This window comes from Telmatherina bonti (genome assembly GCF_933228915.1).
Source record: "Telmatherina bonti genome assembly, chromosome: 6".
Lineage (NCBI taxonomy): Eukaryota > Metazoa > Chordata > Actinopteri > Atheriniformes > Telmatherinidae > Telmatherina > Telmatherina bonti.
In genome coordinates, this window is record NC_136624.1 from 7,977,671 (window position 1) to 8,002,853 (window position 25,183).

The window sequence follows — 25,183 nt, forward strand, 5'->3', positions numbered from 1 at the left end:
AGCTAGCTAGTTAGCGTAGAGGTAGTAATATCTACATTTACTTGAATACATTTTTGGATAAATTGTACTCTTGAGAGTTTTGTTGCCTTTTTATTTATTTATTTTTTAATTTTTTTACTTAAGTAATGTTCTAGAGTAAAAATAAGCTGCTCTTACTCAAGTAAAATTAGACTTTGTGTTGCTTTCTCTGTTATATTTGCAATGATTTAATTGATATCTGTGGTGGTTACAGTTTAAAGTACATGAATTTTATGATTGCTGATTATTTTGATTGAATTATTGTATTACTGTTATTTGATTAATAAAATCTTAGGGTACACATTTCAGTAGTTTTTTTTCTTTTTTTAGGAAATACCTTTTTACTCCTACTAAAGTAATTATTAGAGGAGTACTTTTTACTTCTATGGAAGTAACATTGTTCTAAAGAAACAATTTGATTTACCTCCCAGGAATGAACCCGTTCCTTCTTCATTTCTGCACAGAAGTTGTGCTTACTGTTGTTTTGTACATATTTTTTACAACAGAAGGAGCAGAATGAGGGAGGAAGACGGGGACCAGAAGCCAGCAGCAGGGATGAACATGGATGGTTTTCACAGCATGAGAAATTATAACTAAAGTTCTCAAAATGTCTCTGTTATAACTGAGAGGAAATATTTACAGCATTAAAAGGGATTTAAAGATTAAATTCTACAACAATTTCACTTTTACTCCTGTATGTTTAGTTCATTCATTTTTTTTATTTATTTAGTTACAGCTCCCACACAAGCCTTAACATAAATGTATTTATTTTGGTTATATTACTTTTTCTGCTTGAGTGTAAAATTAAATTTAGACCTCGTGATATTTTAATATATAATTTTTTTAGGGGAGCCTGAAGTCTTCGATTCCCTTAGTTAAAAAAGGAAATACTTAAATACGTCTTTAAACATCTGTGTATCTGTCATTTCAAAGACAATATTTGTTTATTATTAATTTTGCAAATATAATCTGACTGCTTTATCAGACAGCAGGCTTTGGTCATAACATTCATCATAACAGACATTTTACACATCTCTGCCGTCATCATTGATTATTACATAAATAATAAAATATCTACATCTTATTGTTGACATGTTTATTGTTGGATCACTTTTTGCCATAACATTAAATGATGTGGCTTGTTAACCCGTTACGTTGTCCCTTCCATGTAACTTTGGAGCTGATATTTAAACAGGAGCGATGTTTTACTGAACTTTTGATCTCAGTGTCGTCATTTGGGACATAATAATCCGACTACTCACCCTGTAGATGCTACATGGTCATGCTTTGTCTACTCAACCAGCGTTTGGCGGCTTCAGATTTTAGATTTTGACTTTAGATTTGGATAGTTTATCATTTTAAATAACTAGTTGGTAAATAAGTTGGTTTCTTGGTGCTGTGCCGTTTGTGATTAAGTGGTTCTTTAGCTACTAAGGATAGCTGCAATTCAATTAAATTCAATTCATTAAACTTTATTGTCATTGCACAAGTGCAATGAAAGTGACACAGACCGTTCTCATGTTAAAACGATTAAATAAATAATTAAACACATAATTAAAACACAGAAACAATACTATAAAAAAGATGATGCTGAAAAAAAAAAGTATGATAAAGTGACATTTGTCTCACAGGCACTAAAACTGCAGCTATGTAAAAACAGAGTTCAGTGATGCAACAGCTCGAGCATAAAAACTGTTTTTCAGCCTGTTTGTTCTCGCGTTAAACATCTGGAAGCGTCTACCTGAGGGCAACAGTTCAAAAAGTTGATGACCAGGGTGAGAGGGGTTGCAACTGAACAAGAGAAGATGATAATCACTCTCTATAGTTCGTTTAAGCAATTTGTGCCCCCCTCACCTCTAAAATGATGGCGACGCCACTGTCTCCGTGTTGTACGTAGAAGTTTCCGTTACTCTGAGAAAACGTTGATATTTTATGACTGCTTATTGACACCACGAAGGGAAAAAAAAATCTAACCTTTCAATTATGACTGAAACTAGGGCTGGGCGATATGACCTTTTAGTAATATCCCAATATTTTTATGGCATGTCACGATATACGATATATATCTCGATATTTACCTTAGCCTGGAATTAATGCTTTGGTGCATACAATCACATCGGTAAAATGATTTTTTGTCTCCATTAAAACATAATTGTTCATACTGCATCAAGATATGCTGATTTTAAACATTCATGCCAAAAGGATGAAATTGTAACGAAGCAAACTGATCAAAACCGTATTTAATGAACAGTTAAAGCAGTGGCAGAAACATGTCATTTTAAAACAAAATAAAGTGCCTTTGCATGATGTAATAAATGCAACGTATGAAAATAGGGGCTCTAGGGGTGACTTTTCAAATGATGAACTATTATAAGGCTTTGCTTTATGGATATGTTTTTGAGTTGTGTATTTTTTTTTAATTGCAGAGTTTAGCGTAGAAATCAGTCTTATAATCCAGGCAGACTGTCCTCGTATCGTCTCCAATAAACGGCTTCAGCCAGTTTTTAATTCAGGATTTGATTCCCACTGCTTTCTGTACTTTCTAGAGACATGAGGAGCCAGATAAATATGCTTGTGTCACACACACAGTGGATGAGGTGAGTAAGTGACAGAGGCTGTGAATGTAATCAAATAGAATTAATTATTTTTGCGTGACGTGAAAAACTTTGTAATTCACGTCCCACTCTGTAATCCAGAGCGGGATCAGTGGCGGATTTGGCTGTTCATTGTGACTGTAGGTGGAGTCGTGCAGGTGTCCTCTCTGCTCCTCTGACTGGCTGCAGCTGCAGCCGGAGCGACTGAGTGCTTTAGGACGGGGAGAGACTCTCGTTCTGACAATAACTTTACAATATGCGCTTTAAAGCCAGTCGCCAAAACACCAGGAAAGTCTCCAATAACTCCTCTAAAAGTTGCTAGATTTGTCGCTAGTTGCTTTTCACAAAAAAGTCGCCAGATTTAGCAAGAAAGTCGCCAAGTTGGCAACAGTGACGCTGCCTCTCATGACGGAGCACGTAGCTCACGTTATGTACGTAACGAGGTGCGCTTGCTTTAACTCTCCGTGCAAAGCGGTGCAGAGTCGAGGAGGAGGGAGAAAACCCCGCCCACAGCTAAAAACTACGTGACAACGGATACTCGAATATGACGAATATAGACATTTTCTATATCGCACAGGGAACTAGCCACGATATCTCGAGTATATTCGATATATCGCCCAGCCCTAACTGAAACTCTCGTCTCCACATCTGCAACACGGTGAAGGTTTCATTTGTCAAACATCCAACAAACTTCATGGCAGTCGCATTTACACTGAGAGAAACTTCTGATTCTTTTGGTTCGTTTGCTGCTTAACTGCAACGAAGTGCTGCTAACTCAGCTGAGAGGCTTCCAGTTATCTGGTTTGATGGCAGCAACACATTTAGGCAGTCTGGAAAATGAAAACCATCACTGAGAAACTGACTGGAGCATCCAAAGACACAGGAGAAGCTAGCTGCAGCAGCCGAGACACTTTTTTAAAAACGTTTTTCCACCACAAACGTTGCCGATGTTTTCGTCATGTGATCAATGAAGAAAGCTGAGAACACAATTTCTTCAGATATCAGATTAATCATGTAAAACTTCATAAATCTACTACAATGAGAGTTCAGAAACAGCATTTAACACCACATACATGTGCAAGCATGACAGACAAACTCATCTAGGAATGTTGGCGGTGAGCTGCACGTTTACACTGCATGGGGGGGGGGGGGGCGCGCTAAGCTGCAACAGACGTGTGCAGATGGGACTGTGATGCTAGAAAGTCTACGTCTACGTCGTTAGGACACTAATCAGATGAACAGTAATAAGTAAAATGATCAACCTCAGCCACATCCATTTCATCATCAAAGGCAATCAGCTGCAAGAAAAGAAGGAGGCAGAGAGTTAGTAGAGCTTGTTAGTGAGGCAGCCTCCTTCACAACCAGGCAAATGTCAAGCTTTTCTCTCACACACACACACACACACACACACACACACACGGCATGAAACCGTGAAGGCAAAACAAACTAATGACAGTAGTAACACCTCGTCATGCTTCATTACATTCACACTGAAGCCCAGAAGGTACGACCCACCCCAACATGGATGTTTTATCTGGTTACGCCCTCTGAAACCTGACCAATTCATTTTAAATAATGTGTTCATCCCAAAATCCTGCAGCAGAAGATGGAAGAAGGTTGCTGGTTTGAGTATTTACTGGGATCCTCACACACAACCATCTCCAGGGTCTACAGAGAAGCTCTGAAGAAGAGAAAAGGTCCAGCGAGCAGCAGCTGTCTGCTCTGATTCGCTCTGATGGGATCAGAATCTGCTGAAAACATCATGACAACGTGGATCCTTCCTGCCTCGGACCAACGGGATCTCCTTCCATGACCATGTCCATCCCTTTATGAGCACAGTGTAGCATCTTCTGATGGAAACTTCCAGCAGGATGATGCACCATGTCACAAAGCTCACATCATCTCCACCATGACGATGAGTTCACTGTCCTCCAACGGCTCCACAGTCACCAGATCTACATCCAGCAGAGCAGATTCTCATCATGATGAGGTGGAACGGGAGATTCTCATCATGATGAGGTGGAACGGGAGATTCTCATCATGATGAGGTGGAACGGGAGATTCTCATGGTGATGTGGTGGAACGGGAGATTCTCATCATGATGAGGTGGAACGGGAGATTCTCATGGTGATGAGGTGGAACGGGAGATTCTCATGGTGATGAAGTGGAACGGGAGATTCTCATCATGATGAGGTGGAACGGGAGATTCTCATCATGATGAGGTGGAACGGGAGATTCTCATGGTGATGAGGTGGAACGGGAGATTCTCATGGTGATGAAGTGGAACGGGAGATTCTCATCATGATGAGGTGGAACGGGAGATTCTCATGGTGATGAGGTGGAACGGGAGATTCTCATGGTGATGAGGTGGAACGGGAGATTCTCATCATGATGAGGTGGAACGGGAGATTCTCATCATGATGAGGTGGAACGGGTGTGTTTTACTTAAAAATTATTTCACACATCACTTTAAAACTCTGACTTTTTCAAATGAGCCAAAAAGGAAAAAAACTGCAGGAACTTTCTGCCTTGTTTCACAAAGCAGAAGAGGGCAACAGAAAACCTGATGTTCATCCATTTCATGGTCCCAGGGTGGCTGGAGTCTTATCCCAGTAATTAAACCTGATATATTTCATATAACTTAGATGATATAATTAGCTTTATGTGAAAAGATGGTGATTGTTTTTATCTAAAGTTCAACACAAAGAAAAGGAGAAGGTTGTAAAAGGGAAACATACAGGTCACATCTGCTGGATGTGCTTTTATTTTTCACTCTTCTTGGATTTTTCACTCTTCTTAGTTCAGTCCTCGAGATCTCCCATCCTGCAACGTTTAGATGCAACCCTTGTCCAACACACCTGAATCACATGATTCATTCCCAGGCTTCTGCAGAGCTGGATGACATGCAGAAGAGGGAGTTCAGCGGTTTGATTCAGGTGAGTTGGAGCAGAGCTGCAGCTAAAAGCTGCAGGACGGCAGATCTAGCGGACCGGACTTATCCATCCCTGCATTGAAACGTTTCCAGCGATGCACTGAGACATGCTGTTAAACTGTGTGTCAGTATGCATGTGTACGCCAGAGATGGCACAATTACAGATTTTCTTGACATTATTACTGTAAGAAATAATCTAAACTTTATCATTATCACGATAATTAATTTCCTAAACTATAAATGTGTAAAAATCAAACTCTCAAAAGCTTTGAGATTTATTACATAAAAGCAAAGAGATTAATCTGTGGTTCATTTTTATTTAACACAATAAAGTTATGACTCGTGTCATATTAAAAAGCTATGACATCATCTCTGTGAGACGCTGCTTTTAGGCACGTAGGTGCCTCGTTACAGCGAGGAACTGGAATCGCTAAAATCCACTTTGTGTTCCTTTTCTCTGAAGATTCAGACAGTTTTCCAGACACACATGTGGCGTCCGATACATCCCGTAACGCTTTCCACCTCGTCAACAAGCTGCGCTGATCTGTCGTCACGGTTGTCACAGAACCTTTATGGAAAGTCACAATATTTACATAAATTATTCCTGACATTTGACGGCGACATCCGTAGAGCAGACTATCGTACTTTTACACTATTTAATTATGTAATTATCTTTCTACACACAAGTACCTGTATGCTAAACGGTATGTAAAGTATATATATAGTATGTATATAACTGGATGTATGTGTGATGATTAAGACGGGTGTTGGGAATGGGTGTTTCGAGTGTGTGTGTGTGTGTGTGTGTATATACACATTTCAGTGTGGGGCTTATGGATAATTCTATGCAGTGCTTTTATAATGTGTGAAAGCACTTTATGACACTTTTTTTTTTCTAAGGAAAAGTGCTTTATAAATAAAGTTTGATTTGATTTGAAGTATGTCATATAGCCAATAACAATAATAATAAACATAATAGTAGTAATAATAATAATAATAATAATAATAATAATAATAATATGTATTCTATAGTCAGAAAGAGACCCCAGGGAAGACCCAGGACACGCAGGACCCAGTGAGCTGCTGAATGGATGGATGATATCAATACATTACATTTGTGTTTTATTATTGATTTTTTTTTATATATATATAATAAAAATAAAACATCAAATCAAAATTGACCTAGTTAGATTTTAATTAAACACCTGAACTTAAATTAAAAAAAAAAGATTTGTTGTTTTATTGTGAAGCAAATTAGTGAACAGCATTTAAAGGGAACTGGATTAAACTGGGACCACGTCTCAGGACCAGCAGTCACATCATCTCCATCAGAACTGAACTCTGACTAAAGGAAAGACAATAAATAAAAGCAGAAATGAGCATGTTGAGCGGCCGCTGCTCTGCCAGCTCAGCGTAGGACTTCTGTCAGCATCTGGTTACATGTTAGTATGAGAGTTAATCAGAAGCAGTGATGGCCGGCTGATGGAACTGCTCCGTGCACGTCGTTAATGTGGTTAATAAAAGCGGATTTCCATCATTTTAACCATGTTCAGTTTTTCACAGCACAAAGATTTGGGCTTTTATTTTGAAAGAAAGAAATGAGGGAATCTTTTCATTTGTTCATTAGAAAACATGTGAAATGTCCTGAACTGGAAGACACGTGTGAATCTTCTCCTTCCAGTGCGCTTACTGGTGTTTTCCCAGTACGAGACAGTTTTAGTTTACAGGTGGGATCATACTGGACAGGAGTTTCCTACCTTTTCCCCGTAACCTCGGTCCTTCGTCATCATCTCCCTCAACGTCTGCAGGACTTTGATGCACAGACGCTCCTCATTTTCCTCCAACAGCTGCTTGGTGTGTTTGATGAGTCTGAAACAAACAATGTGACCACATTTTAATGAGGATAAAACTCTCCACAACACGTCCTGTCCAAACACGACTTGTCATGCTTCAGATGACTTCCATCAACGGTGGAATTTTTAATGCATGTGTACAATGGAACAAGATGAGCCGACCGGCTCTACGGATGGATTTGAGGACGTCGCCACGGTTGGGGAACGATGATGGAGATGTTTGAACGGTGGTCTTTCCGTGTGGAGTTTGCATGTTCTCCCAATGTGCGTGGTTTCTCTCCATGTACTCCTCCCACCGTCCAAAGACATGCATGTTAACTGGTTACTCTAAACCGTCCCTGGAGTGAGTGGTTGTCTCTCTGTGTGGCCCTGTGATGGACTGGCGACCTGTACCCTGCCTCTCGCCCAGTGTTCTGGTGGGTAAAACTGGACTCTAGTCTTGGTTTTCTGTACACATGATGTTTGTTTTGTTTTTCCTTCCAAACAATAATCTGCATCACTTCTTGCTTCTTCTTCAGGCTTTATTGCCGTTGCCAGACGTCCCTCTCTGATTGGTTGCTGGATATTTGGTTTGCAAGCAAACTGAGACCCCGAGTTTCAGGCGGACCAGATTCTGGTTCTTGGTCCACATTAGAGATTCTTATATGTTCTGCATGAGCTTGTGTTGGTTTGGTAACCACGTGGTTTTCATGAGGTGGAGGAGAGAGAAACTTGAACGTGGCAAGATGGAGCCAGAGTGTGCGGCTGCCCGTCTGTCAGTCCTGTTTCTGGGTTTGATTGTTGAGGTCTTACGCAAATAAAATGGCTCCATTTTATGATGATTTACAATCAAAGTTAATGTTTAATTCTTAATATTTTAACTGAATTATTTTAATGTTATGGACAAAATGTGGTGCACCTCAAGGAAGAGATTGATGTTAAAATACCAACAAGCATGATTTTTTTACTGCAGCGATCTACTGACATCTATCTGTGTGATGTCTTCAGGCTGGTTAGTGATCCCGCCAGCTTGGTAACTTTGACGCCATCGTCAAAGTTGAAACTCAGAGTTTGGTTTTATGATCAAGACACATTTTCAGCCGTTAACTATCCATGTTATTTAGTACATCTGCAGCCAGCATGTTGTGCTCCAGGACATCTCACATCCATGTTATCACAGGTCAAGGCTCACTTTGATATGAATCCTCCGCTTTCGCATTTCTTGCGAGCTTCTGTGTTCTCGGGGAACAGCAGCTCTGGACGATGCAGAACATCCACCAGCACCGACAGCTCGGCTTGGACCAGCGGCCTCAGCCGATCCTCCAGGGCAGACACGATGTCCTGCAGAGATAAATAACTCAGGTCAACATGTCTTCTCATCTTCTCTATGATAAAACTACTGGGGGTTGGGGTTAGATGCTAATTCATCTTAAAACTATACATAAATTGGGGCATATCCTTTTGATTGACAGGTATCTGGTATCCTGTGAGTGCAATGGCCCTTTTCCATCAGTATCAGCTCGTCTGACTTAAGTCCCCTCGGCTCGGTTTGTAGGGTTTTCCACTTGACTTTTGTAGCCATTTACTGGTACTTTTTTTGTAACTCCTCAGAACCAGGTCCTAAGCAAGCTGAGTCGGGTTGTGTGTGATTTCGCCAGACTGCATAATGCTATTGGTCAGGGGCGCGGCCAATCAGGGAGTGGTCAGGGAGTAACATCACTGGAAGAGCGACTCCAACTTGCCAGTTGTTTACATTACTGGACAAGCAATGGCGCAACAAGTCTGTTCCGTGCTCCAACTCTGAGGTGGAGACATTTCTTTGCTGGGTTGCTGAGGAAAGGATACAGAGGGAACCAGATGGAGCGACACAAAATGAAAACAATCTATCAAGAGCTTTCTGAACTAATGGCTACAGTTAGCATCCAGCAGCGTCGAGAGACGCTGAAAAAGCTCAGAAGTGACTTTCGGCAGGTCAAGGACCACAATGGTCGGAGTGGATCAAACAGACGAGACTGGAAGTGGTTCCAACAAATGGATACCATTTATTGTCAGCGGCCGGCAAACTGCAGACCAAGTAGCAGATTGCCTCTAGGTCCTGTTGTGTTATAGAGCTTGTCGTGCACAACACTGACGTCACAGTGTTTTCACACAAACCCCGCCCCTTTTAGACCTGGTATTAAATTGTAGTGGAAATGAAACAGGACCAAGCTGAGACGAGTTGAGGCGAGTTAAGATGAGACAAGCTGATACTAATGGAAAAGAGACATAGCACATCTGTTAACAGAACTGTAGCTTTAACTCACCTACCTCCATTAGCTATTTAGTTTCCATTAGCTCCAAGTTAGCTTAGTTAGCTCTTAGCTACAAGCGGTTTGGAGTTGGATGGATGTCAATCATCAATCATCCACACCTATGCTGACAGTCATTTTCACGGAGTGACAACAAGCGTGATGCCAAGATGGCGATGATGGGAACTGCCCACCGAGCATCAAATCAGCTCCTCAAACCTAATGTGGACAATGATCCCAAAGAGTAATGAAATCACACTTTTTTTTATTTTGCTTTTTTTTTTAAGCAACATCAAGTAGTGTGAAAAACCTTTTTTCATCCAGGATCAACACCGGTGTTAGACAACGGTGTTAGATAAAACTAACTAACTCACTCCTCTGCCCAAAGATGTGCACACTATATGTGGAGTAAATAACCAAGCGGAAACCTCCAGTGGTTGAAACTGAAGCTTATACTGAAGTACCAAAATCTGCAGTTCCCCCTTCATCCACTATGGCTCCAAAACAGAATGAATCCCCATAGACTCCCATGTTAAAAAGACCAACTTCACAGCAGGAATAAACATGTTTACAGCCTGGTTCAAAAATCCATTTTAGGTTTAATAGGTCAGGTTTACCTTCATGACAACTGTGGGGGGGGAGTGAATTTTTTTCTAATTCCGTTTAGAAGTAATTTCATGTCGAAACTCGGCTAATTTAGGGCTGTGTCCTTTTGATTGACAGGTACCCAATCTCCCGCTTCAAGAAGAAAGAATGTCGAAAAACCGCGCACACAGCCGTTTCTCCAGCAACGAGCAGATCATGGGAACCTTTCAGGCTTTGGAAGAAACTTTTAGGCTTCCGCCGGATGTCAGAAATCTGCAACTCTCATCCTCTTTCTGTTATTAACAGACTAAAAATGTTTATTCCTTTTCCTTTGATGTAGACTGAAGAAAATACTGATAAATTGGTCGTCTTCCACTTACAAAGTATCTGGTACAAAATGGCTGAAGGTGGCTTGTGCAGAGAGAAAACAGTCTCATTTAAGCCAATATGCCTGACACACTGGACGTCTGGCTTACCGGCCATTTTCCTGTTGGTCTGACCTGCTTCGAGGACCAGCAGGGTATTTGTTGGTCTCACTGGTTAATTAAAACTGCGTTTCTCCACAGGAAAGCCATGGAAACATGACTTCTTTCCTATTCAACTCAAACAGCAAAACATGCACCAACTCTCTGACATTGTCCTTGTTTTCCTGCTCAAGATGACATTTACATTGAAGTCCAAGCTTTCTGACCTGCTCAGGTCGTTACAAGCATGTACGAATGACATACGAATAAATGACAAAAATCATCATTTGAGGCCAAGCGTTGTTCCTCCCATACCATTGGTAGGTCAACAACATGATGATATTCACTCTTCCACCTGTAATGTTACACATAAACCTCAGTAAGGCTGTTTTCTACTTGTAACATGATGTGAAACGTTTCTTCAAAAAAAGTTGAAACATAAATGATGAATGGGAGGAAAAGTTACTTATTTTCATGTGAAAATGCGACTTGATTTCTCTCTTGTGGCATTTGCCGTTGCTTCACCAGAAAGTCTCATTCCTCTTTAAACTTCCTGTAAAATCTGATGAGTATATGTGTGAAAACATGGAAAAAGGTGAAGTTTCATGACCACTGCTGGATAAGTGGCTTTAACATGAATTACAAGTGAAAACATGTTTATATAAATCAGATTGCAGAGAGATTGTGGTCCTAAAATAATAAGAAAGGGGAAATTGTTGTGGGAATCACACATGCCTGAGAGCTGGACCGTGTTAAAGCTGAAGCAACGTCCAGACGGTGTGAATAGAATTATAGTGTACGGGTTTCCTGACTGGAAGTGTGTTTTTTTTTGTTTTTTTTTTTCTTCTTATGGTGAACTTGTCAGACAAATGAAGATTTCCTGTTAAAGGGAGATAAAGCAACAATGAACTTGTCAGGTCAGGGATTTCAGATTTCCAGCCAAAACTGACTCACAAGTTCCAAGAAGAAAAAAAAAAGAAAAGGGAGTCAAGCACCTCCCCTTACTGAAAACCAGTTTTTTATCCCCAAGGATATCACGTTTTACTACTTCCAGAGTCTTTTTGTTTACTGCATATTTGCAGAAAACTTTGTTACTCTTCAAATCAAATCCAACTTTATCTATTAAGCACTTTTAATACGTAACAGGAGCACAAAAAAAAAAACACAAAAAAAAGTTTTTGCATCTTATACTGAGAAGGTTTAAAACTCTGCACTTCGAATAAAAGGATCTTTTTTCTGCCTTCAGGACTGATAAATAAACCCAGGTTTGTCCTGGTTGAGCTGTAGGAAGTTTTTGCCATCCATAACTTTCTATGTAAAATGCAGTTTAAAAGGACATTAACAGGCTCCGTGTCATCTGGACACACTGCGATGTAAAGCGATGTAAAGCATCAGCATAGCTGTGAAAATCAACATTGTGTCTCCTGATGACATCCCTGAAACGCAACATGGACAGAATAAAAAGTTAAAATTGATCCTTGGGGAACTCCATATTTTATGGGTGCTTGAGGAGCATTTATCTGTAGTAAAGCTCCATTTCTCCGTACATATGTCTATGTGGAAGTCCATTTCAAACATTGTCAAACATCGCCGCAATCATATTTCACTGCGTCTTTTATGTTCCACGTGGTTGTTAGGTCAGTTCATCCACTAGTTGGCAGTCCAGAGGTCACTTCTACGTGTTGACACGGGTTGGTCGCGGTAATGTTTATAATCGTCCAAAAACATCAGAAGAAAAGAAAATCACTTTTTTTCTTTTGTTTGTTTGTTCTTAACTTTTTTGGGTACTTTTAATTTGGCGGTTTCTCTGTTGTCTTCCTCTTGTTGCAATTTTTCCATTTTGTGTCTTTATTTTTCCAGTATTGATGTAAAGTTTAATCTCATTACTGGATGCTTGTATATAGTATAGTTGGTATTTTTATGGTGTTGCTTGTTTTTTTCTTATTGTAATTGTTTTTGTTATTTTGGGGAGACCGCAGGAAGAATTGTGGCCATTAAACAGTCAGCTAATGGGGATCCCAATAATAAAGAGAGGAATCTAACTTTTTCATTGTTACATTTCACTTTAAGGGAAACTGAAGAGATGACTTAGGGATAAATGAGACTTCAAACCACAGAACATGCAAACTACATGCTGTGAGTAATGTCTACATTGTTAGATTAACATTCATAGTAAAATTAAAATTTAAAAAAAAATTTAAAAAGAGAAAAAACTGCGACTAACCTGCAGCCTCTCAATGATGTTCCTGTAGTCTTTGGAAGTGGACAAGCAGGAGTCTCGTCTGGAAGTGTTCTTAGCGGACAGCCTCCAGTTCAGGATGCTCTTCTGAACAACATTGTTGGACTTCACAAACAAGTTGTTGACCTGACTGTCAAGGTCCACTGGGATGGCGATTGCTCTGCTTTTTGCTAAACACGCCCCAACCCCCCCCCCCCCAGAAAAAGGTATTTGTAATAATACAACAGAGTTCATGTAAGGCAGGTTTGTGGTTAGTGGAAATACTTACCCACGTCTGAGAGAACTTTAATACAAGCCTCAACGGAGGCCTTCTGAACAGGGTTTAGCCAGTTACAGTGGTACACTCTGAACACTCCCTGAAGCAGCTGGACAAATACTGGCTGGCGGGTCTGTGGCATAAAGGAGAAAGCCAAATATGCGGTAGAGAGGAAAAGGGAGACATCGTACAGGTAACAGAGGCTGAAAACTAGGTTTAACCCTTAAAACTCCACAAACCAGGTTTGGTTATTTTGGTCCACCTGATGTAAGGATGTAAAATTAATGTATAATGTATCGATAGAGATAGCAGCATAAGAGGCAACCAGGAGAAGAAAACAGAAGGTTCCTGAGCCAGAAACTTATTTTTATTTTTAAATTCTACATGTAAGTCAGGAACTACTTTATGTTAGTTGTTTATTCCACGTCATCTACTCAGTGATGACGTGGAGCTCCCCAAGGATCCATGTTGGGCCCCCTGTTGTTCAGGCTCTACATGCTCTTACTCAGGTCAGGAAACAGACCAAATATCTGACCATAATTATTTTATCTTTAACTGAATAAAGATCAATTTAAAATGACCGTCTTTAGAAACAACGATGGGCATCCAGTTCCAGTCAGCAAAGTTACAAATAATCCTTTTAATCGCAGTCAGCGATGATGAAAACATGATGTTTTCATGCAGACATGATCTTTTCAGCTCCAGATGTCAGATTATGAGGCTAAAATTATGTAAAATGAATGTATGAATAGATACAGCAGCATAAAGACCAACCAGAAGAAGAAAACAGGATTTATTACTAACAGAAGTTTGTAGAAATAACACACAGATCAACAGTGATCAAACTTTTTCTCATCTGAAGTCTTGAGACACACAACAAACTATTTACATGCGGAGAATTTCTCCTCATTTCTGCTCATTCCTGCTACCTTTTACCTGCTTTCCTCACTCAACCACCAGAAACATCTTCCTGTCTTTATTCCAGCCACAGAAGATCATTATTATTCTTCGTCTCTGCTCACCTGTTGATCTTCAGCTGCTCCTGATTGGACATTACCGTCAGTTTAAGCTCTCTGATTGGTGGAAAGTCTGACAGGAAGCGTCTTCATCATCAAGTCCAAATGAAAATAGAGGTCTCTTAGCAACATAGTATTGATGATGATGAACATGTGATAAATAATGGTGTTATTATGGATCATAGTGGATTTACCATCTGGAGTCTCTGAATAAACTACATGTTGTGTCTGGATTATAAAACCTCCTGGGCGGATAGAAATGCTGGAAAACTTCCGTAGATCAGCTAAAAGGGTCACATATCCATCAGGGGTAGACCTCAGATACATCAGGTGGAGTTTTAAGGGTGATTTTATTTATAACGTGATGCTTTTTGGGAATATTTTGGGTTCATCCTGGAAGAGTCAACAACAGTTGAGCTGTTTGTGATCGTATGCTCTCCTAGCACAACACAACTTCACAAAAGTACGACTCGTTTCTACCTGCCAACAACCCTCAGGTTGGATAAATACCTCAGTTATTTTTCCCAGAATGGCTGCCTGTTACAGGAGGAAAAGGAGAACAGTAACCATGTCATGTGCTGGAAAAATTTCCATTTAAGTAAATCCATAATTTCTATCTGGGAAGGGGGGGGCGACACCTCCACATCACAGACAGTTGGGTATGGAGAGGGCCAACCACAGCGTTTCTCTGTAAAAGATATGGAAAACTATGGCGGATAACAGTCCTGATTCACAGGGAAAGTGGTGGGTGATCAGACACAGCTACGAGATGGCCGAACAGCTGGAGCGAGTGCGTTGCATCAGCATGATATGCACCACATCCCAGCCTTGTGCAACACTCCCACAGAATTCAGAAGCACTGAGTCTATGTGCTGACTAAGCAACCCACACACTGAATCCTGCTCAGAATCCAGCGCCAGCTGATAAGAAACACACCCAGACGTTGCAAAACTACAGTTACTGTTACTTACATACAAATGACGAGCAGTCTGTGCAGAGGAGGAGGGGGGGGGGGGGGGGGGGGGGGGGGGTGTTACATGGTGCAACACTCGTGGACATATATGTGACTGATTTCAAACTTAGAGAAGTGTCTTTAGCATTCGTGTGAAATACTGGCAAACGCTACCTGCAGGCTGGTGCTCTGGTCAGAGAACGGAGAGCTGAAGAAACACGTGACGATGCTCATGACCGTCTCGGTTACATAACGCTCCAGCATGGTGTCCGCATGCTTCCTGTCACTGGTGTTGTTGCACACCTAAGCAAGGACAGAGAAGGTTAGCAGCTGGATCGCACTTCCTGGAAGGAGGTAATGCATGTTTACTGGAATACAGGACATCGTATAGGTTCTGCATCTGCTGATCAGTGCTTTGGTTTACCCTGCAAATGTCCACCAGGAAGTTTTCAAACAGCTTCCACATGTGGTTGGACGTGTAAATCTCCTTCATCTCCACCTCCGTGTCCACATAACAGTGGTTTAGGAAGTTGATATATGCTATCTTCACCTGTTGGGATAGAAAAAGAGGAAAGATGAGGCACATTTTCCAGGGTTATAATGTTAGTCGAGGTTATTTTACTGCATTTATCATCAGTTCTGTTCTTAACCTGCAAAACAACCAGAATCCTTTAACAGCTAATGAGTGAATAATATCTACTAAAGCGGCTGCTGTGGGCTGAGAACGAGCAGAAAAATGCATCCTGCACACAAAAACCATCAAAAACAACTGGAGAAAGAGTTGGAAGCTGTTAACCCAGCTTCTAAATCTTTCTGATTTTGTCAGCAGAGCACGCTCAGTCTGCAGAACTTTTGCAGATCCCCGAGACCAGATATTCAAGATGGAACCGAGTAGGGTTGTGACAATCACAAACGAACCAAATCTTTTGACCAGCTCATTACCACTAACGATGGGAACAGAGTCGCGTTAGGTTGGGAGGATAAAATGAACAAAATGATACCGGATAAAATTACTTAAACCCAGACTGGCTTTTTGGAAGTGAATAAATATAACAATGAGCCAAATAAGCTAGTTTTCCTAACGGCTCTTTGAAGTTAACGGATCCCAAATATCCGGCTCCCTCCAAAGAGCCGTAAATCCCATGACTAGAAGTGAGGAAACATCTTGGAAAAGCGCTAAAACTTCCCGAAAATATTCAAATGAATGAACTGGATTTTTTCAGATTGGCGACTAAGACAGCAAAACGTTTGCTTTGCAACCCAGCAGGAATTTTCTTTTTTAGCAGTGGGACTTTAACATGTTAATTACTGTAAATTAATTACAGAAAAATGAACATGTTAAAAAAAACTACCACATTTATTGCGGAACGTTTGTCAGTGTTCAATTTCCTGGCAATGATAAAGACAATGTCTTGGTGGAGGTTTGCACTCTGAGTGCTTCTAGTTTGTTGTTTTTCTGTTAAACAAGGTCTTTTTTTTCTTTCATTGCCATACACGTACAGGTCCACAAGCATAAACATCCACTCAGGTGACATTCAGAACAACCAGAATTACACACGTGTGTACAATAGGCCTGTCACGTTAACAAATATTAGCATGGGATTAATTGTCGCAGAAATTATTGCGATAGACTATAATATTGCATGACGTGATTATTGTTGTCATTTTGAGACCATTTTCAACTAAAATAACAATAATGCCACAATAATGCAAGTACACCCTTTTAAAGATCAACATACTTTAATTTCTAAAGAACATTTAGATCAATGTGCAGACTAGTTTGTGCTCATCCAGTCCCCAGTCTGCTAAAACAGATCAGGACATCGTTACATCGTCTATGGTGAACCTCATATAACAGGACACGCTTGGACTTGACCAGAGGTGGAATAGTAAAATGTCATTTTTCAAGTTGTGGCAGTGCTGTTTGTAACATGCATGTTCATCCAGGAAATTCATCCTGGCTGTGAAATATTTGCAGCATTTTTCAAAATGTCGCCTTTTTAACAATATCAAAGGGCAGCATGGCTTTACCAACCACGCTGTCTGAGTCCACACCATGTTGCACCGTCCTGTTGGTATTTATCTGTTGGCTAAGTGATCGTGGACTGTCGGGAAGATGGAGCTAGCCTGTTTGTTAAGGTCTTAAGTGCAAATGGAAGCTTGTTGTGTTGCCATGTTTAGCTAATATTGTCTTAAAAATAATGCGGCAGAAAAGATTAATTAAAATGATTGCATGCATTTTTACTTATTGTGACAGGCCTAGTGTACAACTCGTAAAAATAAAAACATCTCATATGATGGCAGGTGGATAAACAACCCAACATCCACCGGATGTCCAGGTGAGTCAAAAACAGGTGAATGTGTCCTTCGAAACAGTGTTTTTCAACCTTGTTTTGAGCCAAGGTGCCTTTTTTCCACTGAAAATAAATGACAAGGCACACCACAAACTAAAAATGTTATTTAAAAAAACAAACAAACAAAGTTAATAATATAAAGTCCGTCTTGTCGAAGTGTCTTGAATAGAAATAAGTCAAACACAAGAAAAAGAAACGTGAAGATCTTTCACCTGGGCCTGTTTGGATGAACACAGAGCGGATTTTTAGACCAATTTGTTGAACTTGGACCATGTCAAACTGGCAAACTGGTTGAAAACCACTGTTACACACATCCAGGTGACAGTGAGGGATGGTACTCTTCGTACCTCGGGGATGCAGTCTTCATGGGTGACCACACGTACAATATCATCCAGCGGTAACAAGGAGTTGCACTTGATTTCTGTGTAGACGTTCTTTCCCTCGGTGCAGACGGCCAGAAGCTCCACCAGGTGGATGTGATACATCAGAGGGCTGTTCTCATCCATGCGGTCCCTCTCCGAGCGCATCATCTGGACCAAGGTCTGGAAGGAGGCGCGGTCGTTGTAGAAGACCAGGACATCCTCGCCAGAGTTCACCAGCTGCGTGGAAGATGGCGTCTGGTTAGTCACATAGCGCCATTAACGCTGTCTTAGGGCTCCAGAAGAGGAGACGCCGTGAGATCTATTTAATTATACTGCTTATTATTTTATGCTTATTTTTATCGTTCATTTCCGTTCTTGTAGTTTTTTAGGCTGATCTAGATTCTGTTTTTACTTTTTACTTCCAGTCTTGCCCTGATGGGGATCCTCCACATCGGGAGCTTTGCCGCCTGCGGGGCTGTTGCCGTGGTGATCATCCTGCTTGAGGTGACAGGTGGGACTCCACGCAGCAGCCCTGCAGTGCGGACTCCCACCTGCCAGGTTTTGGGCGGTTTCCATGGTGATGACCTCTGGGGTCCTTGGTTCGGGCTGCTCCTGATGTGGACGGATCCCCAAGACATCAGAGATGTTTCTCCTCAGATGTTTACGTCTTTCACGTTTTTACACCGATGTTTCGGTTAAAGAGACACAGACTAGAAGCAAACCCCCCCCGCAACCCCACTACCACCCTCTGTTTAATCAGGGGTATGTGTACCATGTAGGTGTGTGTGAAGGGATGTGTGTGTGTGTGTGTGTGTGATAAGGTGTGTGTCTGAGTAACTTTTTTCATTCTGCTTTTCAGAGTCACATCGTCTTTATAAACGCGACGCTCTAATACTCGTCACTCTTATGTGTTCTCATTGTCTCTGGGTTTATTATGGTGTAAGTAAAGACTAACACACACAGTACCAGTCAAAAGTTTGGACGCACTTTCCTGGTGGATTTAACGTGGAAGTGTGTCCAAACTTTTAACTCTGTTTTTATTCTGCTTTATTAAACAATTCCATCTCATAACTTTGGTGTCCAACTCCGTCCACAGTTTCGACTCAAACCCCAGAAAAGTTGCATCTGAACATGCATCTCCATCAGGAAGTACGCTTTACTTCTGCTGGAACAAAAGTCTACATACAGCTCAGGTGTTCTTTCACCTAGAAACATCATAAACAGTTTAAACGGGTCACGAAATATAAAACCTTCTTCTGAAAGGACATTTTAATGTCTTTTACCATTTGGACACAATCGCAGGTTACCATCCATCCATCCATTATCCTAACCGCTTAGCTGTCCAGGGTGTACCCCGCCTTTTGCCCTAAGCTGGGATAGGCTCCAGCTTCCCTGCGACCCTTCATCGGACGATCGCAGGTCACATTTTAGGAAAAGTCAGAAAGCAGCGTATGACATCACGGAGTCTAAACCTGACCAAATAATTATTTTAAAAATCTCTGAAACAAATGTTTCATACACAATGTTTTAACTCAACATGCACAAGTCATCCAACAAACCCAAGTCGGCTACAGGTGAACGAGCTGCAGCTACAGACCGAGTCAGAACCTCCACACACACACACACACACACACACACACACACATCTGTATCTGTTGGTGAAATGTTCATCCTGATGCAGCATTTCTCACCTCTGGTCCTGTTTGTTTTAGATGCTTCTGCCTGAAATGAACGGCTCATTGAAGGGTTTGTAAAGAGGTGAACCAGGGAGTAAACCACAGAAATGCTGCCCCAGTGTAATGAAAACCACACATTCCCACTCCGGATCGGGTCACATAACGTTAGACAGTTGGTGTCATGGGACAAACCTCCGCCATGACAATATCCTGACACTTTTTGATGAACTTGTTCTCGGCTTTAACAATGGTCTGCAGAAATTTGAGGTACTGGACATGGCGGCCGTGCGTCTCGGTACAGTGGACGAAGTGCTGGACGACGCGCTCGTTGATCTCGCTGCACAGCTGGAAGTTATTCATGAAGATGTGCTGCATGGTGACGGCCTCCAGGATCTGCGGAGACAGATATGAAGACAATATTTATCATCCTGAGAGCGTTTTTATCTGTTAATCGATGAGAAAACTCACGCCTGGATTGAGGAATAAGTTGATATGCTTGTGAAGAAGAGCCTGGTTCTGCTGGTTCCCTGCACAGAAGTTCTGCAGAAACTCATGAGCCAGTTTCATGATCTCCTGCATGCGAACGTCTTCCCCCTAATAAAGACAATAAACTAGAAATGAGTTAAAAAGGCAGATATTTAAAGCATCCTGGTTATTCTGCATTGTGGTGTCTGTTAAAACACCTTCTCATAGGGGATCTGCAGGAGCTCCAACACCACACTGTGAGCTCCCATGTTCCTCAGCAGCCTCTGCTGCTGTTTCTTGCTCTTCTTTCCTGAGCTTCCCTCCTGGACGCACAACTTACTGAGGCGCACCAGGATCTGAGCACACAAACACGCAGGATTTAGATAAAAAAAACAGAAAGCAAGCTGAACTTAAAGCCAGAATCCAAGCAAGTGTACCTCTTTAACAACCCTGTAGTTGTAACTGCTGGTGCTTTCTGTCTTCTTCTTATCCGAACCGACCACATCTCCCTGTAAAAGCACAGATAATACTACATAACTAAAGGATTTTGCAACAAAATGTGGATTTCATGCATCGTTTTGCATCCTGAGAGGTTGATATGGAAGCCTTTTAGATGAACACACCTTCTTCTTGCTGTCAGACTCCGAGGGTCCATCGCCATCCATCCCGTCCTCCCCCTGCCTCTTGTAAACCCACAGCTCAGACTTCTCCACAATGGAACGCAGCTGGTCCAGGTCTGACTTGATCTGCTTGTAGTTCTCAACATCCTGACTGGTGACCAGCAGCTGGACCTGACATGGGTTAAACATGCAGCTTTCATGTAACTAAACGTCTGAGTCTTGGTTTGACGCTATGCTGGAAATGAGGCTTTACTTGTTTGAAGGCCATGAGGACTTCCTGTCTCTGGCTGAAGTGTCTGAAGAGCAGGTGAAGCGCTCCGGACACGAGGGGCGGGTAGTCATGCATGGTCAGGTGCAGCAGGACCCGTAAGAAAGTACGGCCGCCGTGGTCATCCAGGTCTAGTGGAGTGTTCTCCTCACTTTGAATGTAAAAGAAACCATGAAGTTCAGCTTGTTTCCACTGGTTTTCAGCAGCATCTGATTAACCTGATGGACACAGAGAGTTACCTTCCTCCGAAGATCCCCTCGGCCTGTTCCTCGATGTTCTCAAAGTCAAAATTTCCTGGAGGAGATTCACAACGGTTTATGTAAAACATGCATTTTAATAGGAATCTCTGATTCCAGCATCATTCTCTGTGTCATCCTCTCCATAAGATTCTGCCACATCAGCAGATTTATTTCCATCCAGGCAGTCCGACCACTCCACAGAGCCTTCGTCAGACCATCCCAAGGGTCCTCCATGGGGTTCAGGTCTAGATTCTGTGGTGTGGACATGATGCCTCCTGTTCCCTGAACCACTCCTTCACAATCCAAGCCCCATTAATCCTGGTGTTGTCATCTTGGAACATGGCTGTGTCAACAGGGAAGATGGAATAACCTGCTAATAATAACCTGGTAGGTAACTGACCTCATTCTGTTGCTGAACCTAGACCTGACCGACAGGAACCTCACACCATGGACTGCCACACAGGCTTGTACAGTAGGAACTAGACATGATGTCTGCATCACTCTGGAAAAGGGTCCATCCGGACTCATCAGACCACATGACCTTCTTCCAGCTCCAGAGTCCAGTCTTTCTGCTCTCCAGTAAACTGAAGGTTTTCTCTGGTTCTCCTCACTGATCAGTGGTTTTCTTCTGGTTCCACAGCCGTTCAGTCCCTTCGGTTGCTTCAAATCGTTCATGTGGAAATGTTCTTACTTTCACTCTTAAGCATGGTCCTGAGTTCTACTGCTGTTTTTCTTCCATTGGTTTCACCATCACCATCATTCAACACCATGGAGAAGATGTCTGCTAGGATCGGTGGAAATTGACCCCCCCATTCGGCTGGTTGGAGCTGCCAGCCTGAGACCGGCTATGGACTCAAGGCCGAGGGCAAATTGTTTTCCTCGCCTGGAACCCAAACAACAATCATATCTGGATTCGGCTTCCCAATGGCCTTGGGTCGGTGAACCCCCCCCGAGAACAGAAGAAGAGATATTCATAGACGCTCTGTCCACCTCCTCAACCCCCCCCCCCCCCCCCCCCCCCAGTCCCCTTCCCACCTGACTCACCGCCTCCCTGGTCTTGTGTGTCTTATCTGAGTTTTTGCTTAAGTGTATGAGTTTTTTTTCCTCTGTCTCTCCAGACTGCGCCATGTGGAGGCGCGGCGTGGAGTTATATGACCTTTTTTCCCTCAACCCCCCATGATCCTAATGTATCTCTGTTCTTATCTTATAAGGCAGCGCCAGTAAAGCTGGTTGCGGGGCCTAAGCTTCAGTGTGGTTCTGTAAACTTGTCATAAATGTTACGTGTCTGTATGTCAAACCTTGGATGACCTGGCTTGAATCTTGAATTTCCCCTCGGGGATGAATAAAGTATCTTTGATTTGGTTTGATTTCATTCAGGATGTTTTTCCAGCACATTTCTTCCTGGAAGACGATGGTTTTGCATCCTGCTTCCAGGTCTGAACCCGGTTTTAGTAGTTTCTGCATCTCCTTATGCGTTTTCTGATTAATGTTGATGATCTGACGCTTCTGAAACACACTAACATCTTTTCTTTTGTCTTTCCACATGCTGGTTTCAGAAACGAGAAGCTGCTTATTGCATCTTGTTGCAGCTGCCTGCAGGAATGAACCAATAGGAGACTCCGGCCTGTTTGTACGTTTCAAACAGTCAGTGTGTACAACATATATAAAAAGCTGAATATGGTGACTGGAAAGCGCGGTTTCATACCTGGCATCTGACCTGCGATGTTGTTTGTTCCATTCGGACTGGCTGGGCTCTCTCCTTGTGGGTTGTTTTCATCAAACTCGCGTTTGAAGATGCAGAGCAGGCAGGATATCCTGTAGTCCAGCCGGACATTCAGAATGAACTGCAGGAGAGGACAGAACAGATTTTACCACGCAATCCGAGCGTTTGAGGACGCCTGAAATGGTTCCTACCTGCAGAATCTCAATGATCTTCAGCTTCGTGTCCATGACCATGATGTCTTCTCTCTCTGGTTCAGTCTGCGTTTTCACTACATCGCCTTCAGGCTGGTGAGTCGGCGTCGTAGGCAGCAAACCGCCTCCTCGCAGCACCACCTGTGTCATCAGCTCCCCAACGCCATGAATAGACTTCATGACATTACTGCCAGCTACGACACACAAAGCCAGAGACATTTAGACATTTCATACTTTATTGTTCCAGGAAGAAATGAGAACAGAAAAGCAGGCTGAGTCTCAGAAACTTGCTGTTCACCTTTGTTTTCATCCCCCTTCTCGATCTTGTTAATGGGGTAGACGGTGCTGATGTGCACGCAGTCTAAAATGTTGAGTAAGATCTTTGTGAGTCGCAGCAGGTCACTGAAGTTGTAGAAACCAAAGTAGATGAGGTTCCTGGCCAGGTTCACCACCTACAAACCAAAACATTTAGCACTTAAAAGAAGCAATTTCTCCTCTGGTGCTCCAGAGCTGGTTGAAACCTTGCCTCAAACGTCAGCTTGTTTTTCTCCTTGTCAGAGAAGGGAATGTTCTGCGACACCACCTCTCGCAGGTAGTTCTCCACAAAATCCATGGTGAGGCAGAAGCGCTCCTTGATCTCGTCTCGGGTGGTTCCATCACTGTCGTAGCTGCAAGGATGGAAGACACTCCCATCACAGAGATGCCCAGGCATCCCAATGTAGCCCAACATAAATAACATCCAATAATCAGCTCTGAAGGAACTCCATGCAGGTGTTTATATGAAAAGTTCTCCGATGTGACCAAAACTTTAGCAGCTTTTTATGTACAAACACCTAAATAGATACTTTTCCCCACACATCTACCCACCAACCCCCATCTGGGTCCCATGATCATTTCAGGGGGTTGCCAGATCACACTGTAAATAACCCAGCCTTCGTTTATTAACTAAATTAGGGCTGTTAAATTTAACACATGAATGTATAATTGAAGTTATTAGTCGTGTCGAATTAAATCGATCACATTTATCTCCACGACCGAAGCAGATTTTGGGTATTTAGACACAGCTGTAAGCAGAATCCACAAAATACACTTCATCCTCATAAATCCAGAAGATTTCCAGCCTTAACATCTACAACACAGGTGTCAAACTCCAGTCCTCGAGGGCCAGTATCCTGCAGGTTTTTCTTGTCTCCGTGCTCCAACACACCTGACCGAAATTCATTAATAGGTTGACTAGAAGCTGCTGGATTCATTTTATCGGAATCAGCTGCGTTGGTGGAGGGAAACAACATAAACCTGCCAGACACCGGCCCTTGAGGACTGGAGTTTGACATTCCTGATCTAGAAGATGCTGCAGGTTGAAATGTCTGAAAAACACACATTATTGCTGCAGATAGCAGAAAAAATAAATCTTTAATAAAACCTGTTTTCATGCTTCCTGGAGTGTTTTGTGTTTTTATTGTTAAGAACTTTGTGATTTCTATCCTGAAAGGAGAATCAGGAACAAACATTTGCTCTTCTTCAGCAGATGAACTTACTCATCAATAGCTATTTTGGAGGGAATCTCAGACCACAGACGAGCGTATTTGACAGGCGTGACCTGCTCCTGGGGGTCGCGGTCTACGTGCATGTGCAGCATCAAACGGCAGAAAGACGCTCGCAGGTCAAAGGGCAAATCCTCGTCGGACATGCAGCGCAGGATCAAATCCACGTCCAGCTGACCGGAGATCTTGTTGATGGCAAGGTACTGACGGTCCAGACACATCCGGGCAAAGAGGTTCAGCTGGCACCTGCAAGGATGTTTAGTCATCACTTCTTATGTAAACCCAGGAAAAGCCAAGTTTATCTGAAGACGATGTAGCGTTACTAATGAAGACGAAACATCTCACCTGTAGTAGCTGACCACGTCCTGGTCCTCTTTCTGGCCTTCCTTGGCGTCCTGGGCCAACTCCCGGACGCTTTTGCTCCGCACCTCCTTGCAGTTGTCCTTCCAGAACAGCCACACCTCCTCTTCGTCTTCCGCCTCTATTGGAGCATCCCCGTTTGTCACCACCTCAATCTCAAACCTGGACAGGACCAACCTATTGGACAGCAGAGAAATGAGCTCTG

General features: G+C 42.3%; 1 protein-coding gene across 1 annotated transcript in view; it reads right to left on the minus strand.

The window, feature by feature from the left end:
• The window catches only part of itpr1b (inositol 1,4,5-trisphosphate receptor, type 1b), a 143,101-nt gene that overhangs the window by 73,641 nt on the left and 44,277 nt on the right, over positions 1-25,183 (minus strand). The window contains exons 19-39 of the mRNA XM_079242420.1: positions 24,964-25,155; positions 24,613-24,864; positions 23,601-23,742; positions 23,336-23,526; positions 23,075-23,261; positions 22,866-23,004; positions 21,161-21,215; positions 20,907-21,072; positions 20,657-20,824; positions 20,471-20,542; positions 20,252-20,389; positions 20,037-20,162; positions 19,761-19,961; positions 17,878-18,129; positions 15,601-15,726; positions 15,351-15,479; positions 13,221-13,341; positions 12,938-13,122; positions 8,569-8,717; positions 7,302-7,413; positions 3,875-3,910 (exon numbers count right to left, since the gene is read on the minus strand). Coding sequence (XP_079098546.1) covers positions 3,875-3,910; positions 7,302-7,413; positions 8,569-8,717; positions 12,938-13,122; positions 13,221-13,341; positions 15,351-15,479; positions 15,601-15,726; positions 17,878-18,129; positions 19,761-19,961; positions 20,037-20,162; positions 20,252-20,389; positions 20,471-20,542; positions 20,657-20,824; positions 20,907-21,072; positions 21,161-21,215; positions 22,866-23,004; positions 23,075-23,261; positions 23,336-23,526; positions 23,601-23,742; positions 24,613-24,864; positions 24,964-25,155 — 3,139 coding nt within the window. The remainder of the gene's footprint in view (positions 1-3,874; positions 3,911-7,301; positions 7,414-8,568; positions 8,718-12,937; positions 13,123-13,220; positions 13,342-15,350; positions 15,480-15,600; positions 15,727-17,877; positions 18,130-19,760; positions 19,962-20,036; positions 20,163-20,251; positions 20,390-20,470; positions 20,543-20,656; positions 20,825-20,906; positions 21,073-21,160; positions 21,216-22,865; positions 23,005-23,074; positions 23,262-23,335; positions 23,527-23,600; positions 23,743-24,612; positions 24,865-24,963; positions 25,156-25,183) is intronic.